Source organism: Jatropha curcas, chromosome 2, assembly GCF_041381405.1.
Source record: "Jatropha curcas cultivar XTBG-Jc1 chromosome 2, XTBG_Jcur_1.0, whole genome shotgun sequence".
Taxonomy (NCBI): domain Eukaryota; kingdom Viridiplantae; phylum Streptophyta; class Magnoliopsida; order Malpighiales; family Euphorbiaceae; genus Jatropha; species Jatropha curcas.
This window is the reverse complement of record NC_143152.1, coordinates 31031448-31042741: the sequence shown is the minus strand read 5'-3', so window position 1 is coordinate 31042741 and position 11294 is coordinate 31031448. Positions and strand designations below refer to the sequence as shown.

Below are 11294 nucleotides of genomic sequence, written 5' to 3'. Positions count from 1 at the left end.
CTACTTTGCAGTTCCAGTTTAAAATAAAAAATTATTAACTATAATTTAATACCGGTCAAAACCGATTCACTTTCAATTTAAAATCAAATTGTAGTAATGCCTAGATTGCATCATGGAGCAGATATTTCAGATGAAAATTCTTCTTTCTTTTTTTCGAAAATATGTTATTGTTCATTTAAATTGAATTGTGAACGATGAATCCCAATTTATATATAGTGTCATTTTATAATCGTAACAAATAGTTTTGTCTTTTCATTTAATAAATTATGTAAATCATGAATCTCATTTACCCATACAAAATTTAAGTTAAATTTGAAAATTTGTATAAACGGTTCATTAGTCCAAAAATAAAGCAAATAAGCAAATGCCAACTAGTCGTAGTCTATTTAATCTTTTCACTTGTATAAAAAAAAAAAAAAAAATCTTAAATTTAAAGTCTCTCGACTATAAACATTTTCATCAATTTAAAGAATTAAAAGAAAAACTATCCCTTAAACTCCCAATGAATCAAGAAATATAAATAAAAAAAAAGGGGTTAAACTAAAGCAGATAACGACTGAAAAAAAGTAAAAGGAAAAAGAAAAAATCGCTGTTGAATATTTATCCTTTGAGAAGTTTAAAAGGTTAGCATCATTGAAGGATATGTTATTTGTTTTCAATTTCCCTCGTCAAAACCTGTAAGCTTATTGTATCCTCTCTACAAAAGTACAGTGGACATCATATCACAAAAATGGAGCATGTTAGAAATAGTTACTGCGGACAAGAATTACAACAAGAAAACCTTTCTTTGCTTTACTACTGTTTTCTTTTTCCCTCTAGCTAAAAGAATTGAGTAGATTGAATGGAGACGTATGTGCGAAGTGAATGTGAGAATTTTGTATTTACAGCAGTAAAAAAAAAAAAAAGAAAAAAAAGAAAAAAAAGAAAATTGCAACGGAAAATTTTAATCTCAGAGCCTGGTGAGATCAAATTAATGAATCATCCAAGTCGATTGTGAATCTCTTCGTTAAGAAGTCTCGTTATTAAGCCTTGATCAATTATTGGCTTACCGTCATTTAGACTTCGACTCAGTGAGTTCAATTCTTCTGGGTTTGCCTTTTTGAATAGACTTTTTAGTACCATACCAACTCCGTCTGCTAGGGGATTGCTCCCGGTGGTGCCATTATTATTATTTTGTTCATCCGATTTCCCCTGGAAATTTCCTCCATTTTCTTTAGGTTGCGAATGTTGTGGAATCTGACCTTGAGGCCTCGAGTAGGGTCTTGAATCCCAGTAATCTGTACAGACTCGATTTCGATCCAATGCCTCTATGGCCTGTTTAATGTAATCAGTATTCAGGTTTTACAGAATTTTGCATTCAAAGCAAAGTGTTTGTTTCATAAGGATATAAAAAAATAAAAGTAAAATTTGCAGAAAATTTTGTCACAAGACAAATGGAAAAAAAAAATTTTTAATTCAGAATTGCCAATTAAATGAGTTATTTAGTTAGCCCCACAGTTGACTTACCTGCACAATTGCTGGTGAAGAAAACCCAAACATTTCAAGGCCATCAAGACTTCCAGGAGGTTGCAAAGGTGGCAAGCTTGTTTTTCCCATTTTATGATGCTTTGTGATCTCTTGATTCACCCTCTCTCTCACCATTTCCCAGCATCTGGCCGCTGAAACGTGAACGAATACCTCATTTGGACAATTCTCCAACGAAACCTAAAAAATATTAAAACATAAATTAATTCTATAAGCATTAAAATGAAATTTTTGCATGATGCAAAACTAACAACAAAGATCTCAACACGACTTTCAGGGTTCCATTGCTGTCTCCAAGAGAATTTTCACAAGACAGATTTCACAAACATCACTTCCAGGCTCTGAGTAGCACTAAAAAGTTAACATTAATCAAGAGAGAAATTTATCTCGATTCTTGAAGGAAATGCGGTAAATCATTTTCTGATATGCCAAAGAGAAATTCCATTGCTGACTAAAAGTTCCATGAGAATAACCCATGAAATTTGGTATGTTAAGAGCACCTGTCAGATGATTTCAAAATTTACATGCACCCCACAGCCATCTATAATCATATTGTATTTAGGTATAACTACAAGCCATAGGCTATCACAAGAAATATTCTGAAAGCCTTGCTAAGGGGAACTACCATTCTGATGTTTCTTATTTTGTTAAGAGTTTTATCAAGTCAGAGGAGTGCCTAAATAACCATGACCTTTTTTGGAAATTAAAGATAAATGAACTAGAGTACTTTGTCTTATTTTATGACACTACAGATAATAGGAAAAAGATTAGGAATTACCATAAAGAGAGGTCTATTTCGTCCTGCATCCAGAATTTCTGAGATATAGTAAGACATATTTGTTGGATCTAGCACACTTATGTACCTAACCCGGGTTCTAAATCCTGCATATACAGAGAAAATTGCATAATTTTCACTCCATTTTTCCAACAGAACTACTCTTAGACATTCTGATCTCTGTAAGTTAAACATGTGGAACATACCTTTGGGAAAAATTGCCTGGCTGTTACACCATAACTTTCCCGGAAGCACAACTCCAAACTCCAGAGACTCAACATTGCAGTTAATTCTCCGCACTACCTTAGCAATGCGGGGACCCTTCTGGCGGAAATACCGGTCCAAATTATTTTGTGAGCAAGATGGGCTACCTGCCACGGCTCTCGAGTTTTCCAGTGGATTTAGGGTGGCATTTACCTCCAGCCTATCCTCGTCATTAGGTTTTGCAATGCTAGACCTCTGTGGATGCTGACACCCAGCATTTGCCATATATTGACCCTTACAAGTCTCTCCCATATTTGAAGGACACTGAACATTCTTGCCAATTCCTGCACTCCTAGAGCCAGGATGGCAAGAACTATTTGCTGCATTAGATCCCAGAACTTTTTCATTATGCTGATGGTGGTCGGCCTTCAATTGGACAGGCACAAATAAAGAATTATTCCTATTTCTGTCAGGGGAAGAACTGACATTAATTTTATTGATCACTGCTGCATCAGACAAAGGTGCAGTTAAGATTGAATCTTTATTTTCATTAAAGGGGCTATCACCAGAGCTTGATGGCCTCTCAGAAATTTCAGAATGCTTCAGAACAGAATTTCCTTTTGCTCTTTTCACAACTGGTTCCTCAGGCTCATCACTTTCATCATCACTCAGAAGTATAACAGTATCATGGCCCAAAGTTGAAGGTTTTTTAATTCCACATCCCACAGAAGTGAGGTCACCAGTGTAAGACGTGTCTTCTTTAGATAGCTCGAAGACTGATGTTTTTAAATTGGAAGGACAAAGGATAGATCCTTCTTTATTTAACTTTGAATCATGAGCTTGCTTCTCAATCACTGGAAAAGGACTGTAGGATATAGATGATGCCTTTGTGCCTTTCAAAGCTGCAGCTTCAGGAGGTGACTTTTCCTCTAAAGAAGCAATCTCATCAAACATCTTAGTTGAGGTCATTGTGATTCTCCCAGAGATTACGTTACCATCCAAGCCTTTCAGGAGGTCCATTGATGGTTTTGATCGCACCTCGTTAAATGCTTCTCCTTCTTGAAAATATGATAACTTACAACCTTGCGAACTCTCTCTGGAGACTGAAGATGTCAGGGCAAGTCCAAGATCTAATCTTGCCCATCTGTACACTGCGCTCAATTTTCCTTCCAATGCCTCGACAAGGATATTTAATTCATTGATGTCATAGCGAAATAGGAAAAATTTGGTAGTCCAACTGCATGCACACATCTGCTTTGCATGATTCAAGCATGCATACTTATCAGGAGAACAACTACATCCTGCTGCAGACAAGTGCAAATCAAAAAGACAGACAACGCATTCCCTTTCACTAGATGCATCAAAATTGCACTCCATCTTCCGTACTGGTGAAGAGTTGCACTGAAACTCTCTCTTTATACGCTCCATCTCCACACGCTCCTATATGAGGATAAAATAAAATAAAATACAAAGCCAAAGTAAAAAGGAAATCACAACAAAAGGTCAATATGATATTTCCTAATGATCTTTGTTTTATTGCTCGCATATTCACAGTTCCAACTTCTTCATCATGTTCTTACTTAATATTAAGGGCTCTATCTGGGAAGCATCAACAACTTAATGACTAAATATGAAGGTGAACACAGTAAAGTTGGCCATGAATATACCTAGTGAGTTTAGGTACAAACTCTAATTACTGCATTGAAATGAGCATCAGCCCACAAACTTAGCCTAAACAGAAAACCACATCAGACAAGTTTTTAGCAAACAATGCTATATCACATAAGTTTTTACCAAATGTAAGCATTAGAGTTGGACAGGGATCCCAAATCCAGGCTTGCTAGTTCACAATTCCAGAAAAGATTGAGGAAAACATCAGATGATTTAATCCAGAAAAACTTAAGAACAAAATCAAATGGTTTGAATATCTACTCTTAAAACTCTTTGTTTCCACCATAATGATATTCTTAGTTTCTCTCTTCATCTTGAGATTTCTCTAATAATATAGGACTCCAGCAAAGATGTTCAAGTTACTCAATTAATACATCCTAGTATACCTTGTGATAAATTCTGGGCCCTAGGAGAAATTAGTTACTTTCATTAATTCATTTACTAATTTGGCTTTATAATGAGTTGATCTTCCCTTTATCACAAGATGGATTAAACCACTTTGGTTGGTTCATCTTTCTCATCATATACCATATACTCTTTTTGGTATTTAACTAATACGGGATAAACCCACACACATCTACATTCCCCTCATGTGACAATTCACCACTTGAAAAGCAAATGATGGCCCAACATGGACCCATCATGGTACAACCCAATCTAGAACTTCCCTTACGCAGTATGGGTCTAGGTCCCAGGCTCTGGTTCCATGATAAATTATGGTCCCTATGAATAATTAGTTAAATTCATTAATTCATTTAATATTTTGGGTTTATAATGAGTTGAGCTTGCTTTTAACACAAAATGGCCTAAGCATTCTGGTTGGTTCACCTTTTGCATTATATGCCATATACTCTTTATGTATTTAACCAATGTAGGACTGACCCACACACATCTACGCCTTGCTAAACTGTAAACTTATCACTGACATTTTGATTTATAAGGATCCAGAATCTCTAATAAATAATTGTACAAACTTCAAATTGCAAAGTGTTCCACTATGACAATTGGCCAAATGAAAAAAGAACCAAAAGAAGCTGAAGTTTACCTTAAGTGCTTTTGCTAATATCCCATCCCTTCCACACACATCCCTCCATCTTAAGTTATCAACTGTATTCTTTTTCAGTAAATTAAGCTCCCAATGAGCTTTCACAGCTTCCCTTGCGGCCCCAAGCAACAGTTTATCATGAGATATGGAAGTTCTCCGTCCCTGCTCACGGTATAGCTCTATAGCAAGCTGCCCATGGGGCAACCAGTCAACCGGAGCTACATTTACTGCCTCCGCGCAATTGAAACCACAATTAAATCCTGAATGATATGCTCGAGGAAAGGTTAGAACAAACTCTCCAGAATTTTGTACACACCGATAAACTGGCACCCCTTCAGATTTTAGGATGGAGGGAGAGAGTTGTGTCACCTGCAAAAATAACAAGATTAGAACACAACAGAATTATAAATCTAGGAAAAAGCAAACTGCTCAGGTAGAAGACAATTTGTCAATTATCAATCATCCATGAACTCAGAAGAACGACATGCCGTAATCTTACTACTGTTGTGCGTCACCAGATGGCACTTGGTATGGTTGGGTTCTCCAGATTTAGTTGTAAATCACTTCATGATGATAACAGTAGAAAGATTATCTTTTTTTTTTTCAACTCAACTTCCGTCAAACTCCATCTTTATGAACAATTTCCACTTGTTGTTTCTCCGCTTGACAAATAAAGTTATCTAAAGGAAAATGTGTGTGTGTGTGTGTGTGTGTGTGAGAGAGAGAGAGAGAGAGAGAGAGAGAGAGAGAGAGAGAGAGAGGAAAAATTCAAACTAGCAAGAGCAAAGAATATCTGAACCCTTCAAAAGACCAGCTATAGCTGAAGCAAGTGAGCAAGTGATAACTGAACAAAAAATATGAATGATGATACATTTTTCACAAACAAAAGGAATGGCATTTAAATTTTTCCATAAAATAGAACACTCCACTCCACTGATTGAATCTCATGCTCTTGTTCTATTCTCTTATGGAATGTTATACCGTTCAAAATGCCACAAGAAAGTTGAGGAACAGAATTTTTTAACTTCACTTTTTTTGGAAGTGCTCCATTTTCAGAAACAAACTATGGCAGAATATTAGGAACTACCAAAACAGAAGGTGCGAACATGTCCAGTCATTATATCAGTTGCAGGAAAATCCCAAGTTGAGCATGTCAAGCAGATAAAAGAAAGGAGAAAGCCAAAAGGCAGAAACAGTATGACCTTTTAAATATTTTCAGTTTTTGAGTGAAATGCAGGAAATGATTATAACACAATGATCAGATCAGACTCAAAACATGAAGTTTAGAATTCAAGACCATGAGGACCGACTAGGATCCCATGATCTGAGCCACTGCGTCATAAATGTAATTTGACCACCAGAAGTGTTTTGCTCAATTTTCTTTTTCTAGCCAATAAACATGTCCAAACAACTAAGCAAGCAAATATTTTATTTTATGGAATCTAACAAAGTACACCACAGAACAGGAAGTTTTACTCACCAGCTTATGAAGTAAGTCAGGTTGTTCTTCAAAAAGATCAGGTAAATGCTTTCTCATAGCCACTTCCAATTTAATGGCATCCTTTCCTGGGACACCATACCACATTTTTGGAGCACCCCAATGCATGTAATTCAGTGAATACAAGTGATGATCTTCAACATGCTGTTTCAATATCATCAAACAAAAATGAACAGACAAATTGGTAATCATCAGCATCTAAAACAGACATGAAGTTTATTGAAGCAAATTAGATAACAATTTAATTCCAGCAATAAATTTAGCATTTAAAGTAGGTCAGAACAGATGTTGGAAGTTGATTTGTATCTCATAATCTTAGAAGTTTGAAAAACTAAAGTACTGGTTGTCACTCAGTAGCTTTATTGCATAGTGCACAGGAAGGGAGAATTTAAGCCTTTTCAAATCGTTGACAACAAAAGAAAAATATAATAATGTTCGTCTCTTTTTTTTTTTTTTTTTTTTTTGGCAGAAATGTGCACCTCTCAATAGTCATTTTTACGAAATAAATTTATTTCAAAAACTGTCATCACAATCCTAGCCATGCCTAAGCCTAGCATATAAATGATGCACACACAAGCACATTAAACTGCATTCATATGAGTTACAAGGTTGTGAGGTATATTCTCAATCCACATCCAGGTACCTATCTGTCATTCATTCTTTTTTCCTGAAGCGAAACAGTGGTTTATGCTAGGTTTATGAGACATTGGACCTTACCCAGCAGAAGGAAGAAAAACACATTCCTATATACAACCATGGCACCAAGACACCAGATATGTCACCACTTTCATAGGAAAGGACAGATCCAGGAAGCCTTGGAAAGTTATTCAAGTTCCAGCCAGACTTTGCATAATGTTCGTTTATATCAGAACCAACTTGACTGGATATTTTCGGAAACCCACTGCCAAAAACACCAGTCTCCAGATCAGCCCCATAAAGCACCTAGAAGACAAAATAATGAATAAGTATCCTAGTTCACTTGGCAAATTATTTTGCAAGAAAGAGACGAGTGAGATGGAGTAAAACAGAAAGTACAGGTAAGTAATTAAAAAAATAAAATTATTCATCGTTTGATCAACTCTCAAACAATACCTCTATTTCTTCAGTAGCTTTCTCTACAATCCGCCAATATTCACCCTCAATATTGTCCACTGTTGGCTCCCAGTTTTCATCGAGGACTGCCACGCTACCTTCCTTATTTATGATATTATCATTCTTCCTGAAGTACTGGTTCTTGAAATCATCAGCGTATTTCTGAAATGTATTCAAAGTAAACTCTGGACCAGGTGCAAACCCAAAACCCTCAGCCTCACAAACACCAGCATCACTGCAGCCTGAGATACTTTCAATATCTGTCCTACCATCGACTGCCATTCTCATACATTTTCTCCTTTTTTTCCTAGTATGGTTATATAGCCTTGACATCTTTTTCAAAGAATCTCGATTCTGTAGTTTGTCAACTCTCTGGACACGAGTAGCAAATGTAGAACCCTCCCAAATAGATTTTTCCTTCAGAGGACACGGTGGTTTCCAAGAAGGAGGAGGAACAATGCGACAGATTCCATATGGTTCAGCTTTTGGCCGTATGCTAGCTATGTATTTCAAAGTATCTTCAAACTCCTAGAAAATGGTTATGGACAAGTTCAGAATTTCTGATTTTTAAAACTAAGGAATTATCAAATCCAAAATTGAAAGCAAGTTATTGACGCGGATTTTGAAACAACTAAAATACTAAAAGGAACAATATAAACCTCTTCAGTAGGGTAGAATACAGGAGCATCCTCAATATCAGGCCTGCGAGCATATTCAGGATGCCATCTCGCAGTTACCTATACGAAAGAGTTACACATCATTTGCATTATATTTCAAGACAGACAGTCTAAAAGCAAGTGCCAATGCCTACAGCAAGCTTACGAAACAATAACCACACTGCACAAAAAGATCAATAAGTATGCAAGAAATTATTAAAAAAAAAAAACCTTTTGGCAATTAATGCATTGTGCACACCCACGAATAACCCCCTTTGGAAGGGGCGGCCTTAAACTAAGATTCTGCAATGAAAATGATACGTAAGTCACAAACTGTACGTTAAAGCACTTGCGCATTGATATGGTGTCAGATACTAAGAAATAAGGAAAACCAAAAGCAGATAACAATTATAACCTTCCAAATTCAAAAAATAAGCGTGCAAAAAACTAAAAACTAACTTGATTGAGCTTTGCAGAATCAGACTCATCCTCTAGATTATTGTCCAATTGTCCATAGTTTATCCAAGCTCTACGTCGGAGAGATCTCGTAATTTTTGTGTCGGAACAAACATCAGACTCCACTTCCATCTTAACTGATTGTAATTCAGAAGTACTTGCAGTTGCAGAGGTTGAACAACTAATTACATCTTGACTTTCGTGGTTTTCACTTTTTTGCATCCTCTTTAATGTGAAAGCAGCAAATGATTCAAAACCAGGTGGAACTGATGGGATTTCATCATTCTCTTCCTTAACACAAAGGCTCATGAGCTCAGTTCCCATCAATACTGTTGTCACAAAGACAATAAATACATTACTTATAACTTGCTCTTTTCGACTAGTAGCATGGTTGGGAACACAATATAGTAGTAACACCCTACAATGCAGGCCTGCGTGCAATGAGAGTTCAAATCCTTATATATGCGCACATATAAGAACACAACTAGCATTGGAATGTCAGAAACTTGAAGTAGCATCAACTCCTAAATAATGGTAGAATTTTAATTAGACTACCTTGAAGTGAAAGAGACACTTTAAAAAGGAAGACAACAATGAACTGATCACACAACAGCTATACTTGCATCTCAGTTTCAATGGATGATGAAATCAGTTTGCACCTAAACAGCAAAATCCATGGCATACATTATGTTGTCTGAGCCTCATTAATATGATTTGATCATTAAATTGAAAGATCTCAAACATTAATCCTTCATCAAGGACAAGATGCATAATCCATTATTAACATGATCTCAAAAATTCATAATCAACAATGAAATTGAAATCCATCTATCAGTTAACACAAACCTAGGAAGTTAAAAATTGATGACAAATTCACAAAACCAACCAAAGTCTTCACAAAAAGTCAAAATAAATTGCACAAAATAAATTAACAAAATTAGAAATAATTAGAATTCGAGCTTACATATTCCTGATCCAGAATCTGGATATTCCACTCCACTGAAAGCAGCTTAAACTCCACTCTCACTACACCCAGGTTCAGAAGCAAGAACCAATATTATTAAAAGAAAGAAAAATATTAAAACCTAATTTCATAAAGTGAAAATTGTTTTAAAAAAATTTGAATCAGATTATAGCAGATCTAACCCTAACCCTAAAGCACACTTTTCCTACAGCCAAAAAAAAAAAAAAGAGGAAAAAGATCGCTATTGGAAGGGCACCCACAATTCCAAATATGACAAACAAGACCCACCACACCTTTCAAACATCAACAAAACACCAACAAAAAAAATAATAATATTAAGGAAAAATATTTTTTTTGGAAAAAAAAAAAAAAAAAAAAAACGCTACAACCAGTGATGAACTAAAAATCTGGGTGTAATAATCCAGAAGAAAACTCTATTCAATCACAGAAAAAGGATAAGGGCAAATCTGGAAGAAAATTATTAGACTTATTTTTTCAGCAACAAACTCTAGAAACATCTATCCAATCTTTAATAATCTACACAAAAGGAAGAACAAACCAAAAAGAAAATTGTTTCTAGAAGAACATTTATCTAATCCATGTATCTATCTATGTTCATAACAAAAATATATAAAAAAAAAAAAAGAAAAAAGAAAAATTATTACCTCTTTTATTGTTATTTTTATTATCATTGATATTATTATCAAGGACATGTGCCCTTAATAATAATAACAAACAACAGTATGGTGTTTCAGTTTTTATGAGGCCTGTGAAGAAATGAAAATTTTGTAAAAGGGCAATCTGGGAATATGAGAAATAGTTAATTAATTATGGATTTAATGAAGGTTTAAGAGCTGAAAAATCAGTTTTGTTTTAGGATTAGGGGGTGAGAAGACGCGAGAAATTGACGATATTTCTCTTTTTCAGTGTTTTTTTTTTTTTTTTTTTTCAAATTTTGGGTTTGGTCTACCGAGTTTTTGTTGCGTGAACGAGAGAAAGAGGTGAGGTGGAATGCTGAGTTGTAGCGACCTTGCAAATGTCGAAGCGCAAATCTTAGGGCGCCGCGTGAAATTTCCTCTAAAGGGGCAAAGCAGAGTTCTGTTGCACGAAATATGAATAAAGTTTAATTTGGCTCCGGATAAAAATGTAAGACTTGATTTTTGAGTCAATTTAATTTATAAATTAATTTAAAATGATTTTAAAAAGCTCGGATTTCACCCTTCAGATCAATTTAATTTTGAATTTTTTTTAATTAATGATTGGATTTAATACAATAAAATTAATTTTTATCCCTTTTTATTTTACAATAAAAATACTTAAATCAAAATTTTCCAATATTTTTAAAAATATCATTTCTTCCCTTCTTCTACACTAAAAACACTCAAATCAAATTTTTTTAACACTTTTAA

General features: G+C 35.0%; 1 protein-coding gene across 2 annotated transcripts; it reads right to left on the bottom strand.

Annotated features, from left to right (window-relative positions):
• Positions 1–722: 722 nt before the first annotated feature.
• Positions 723–10919, bottom strand: PKDM7D (Transcription factor jumonji (jmj) family protein / zinc finger (C5HC2 type) family protein). Of its 2 annotated transcripts, none has more exons than XM_089717570.1 (13): positions 10551–10919; positions 9886–9947; positions 8925–9352; positions 8697–8768; positions 8469–8546; positions 7810–8337; positions 7435–7659; positions 6700–6861; positions 5220–5588; positions 2506–3943; positions 2303–2406; positions 1507–1704; positions 723–1314 (listed from the first exon to the last, which is right to left on the bottom strand). In XM_089717570.1, the coding sequence occupies exons 3-13, from the start codon at positions 9243–9245 to the stop codon at positions 979–981; spliced, it is 3831 nt and encodes a 1276-aa protein (XP_089573696.1). In that variant the 5' UTR covers positions 9246–9352; positions 9886–9947; positions 10551–10919; the 3' UTR covers positions 723–978. The 2 variants fall into 2 exon arrangements, with proteins under 2 accessions (XP_089573696.1, XP_012089330.1); XM_012233940.4 differs by having other exon boundaries at positions 8925–9250.
• Positions 10920–11294: the final 375 nt, after the last annotated feature.

Coding starts and splice junctions, on each gene's coding strand:
- PKDM7D (XM_089717570.1), bottom strand. CDS start 9,245: ATGGGAACTGAGCTCATGAGCCTTTGTGTTAAGGAAGAGAATGATGAA. Junction 8,547..8,696: donor AATGCATTAATTGCCAAAAG/GTTTTTTTTTTT, acceptor TCTTTCGTATAG/GTAACTGCGAGATGGCATCC. Junction 7,660..7,809: donor AAGCTACTGAAGAAATAGAG/GTATTGTTTGAG, acceptor TTTGTCTTCTAG/GTGCTTTATGGGGCTGATCT.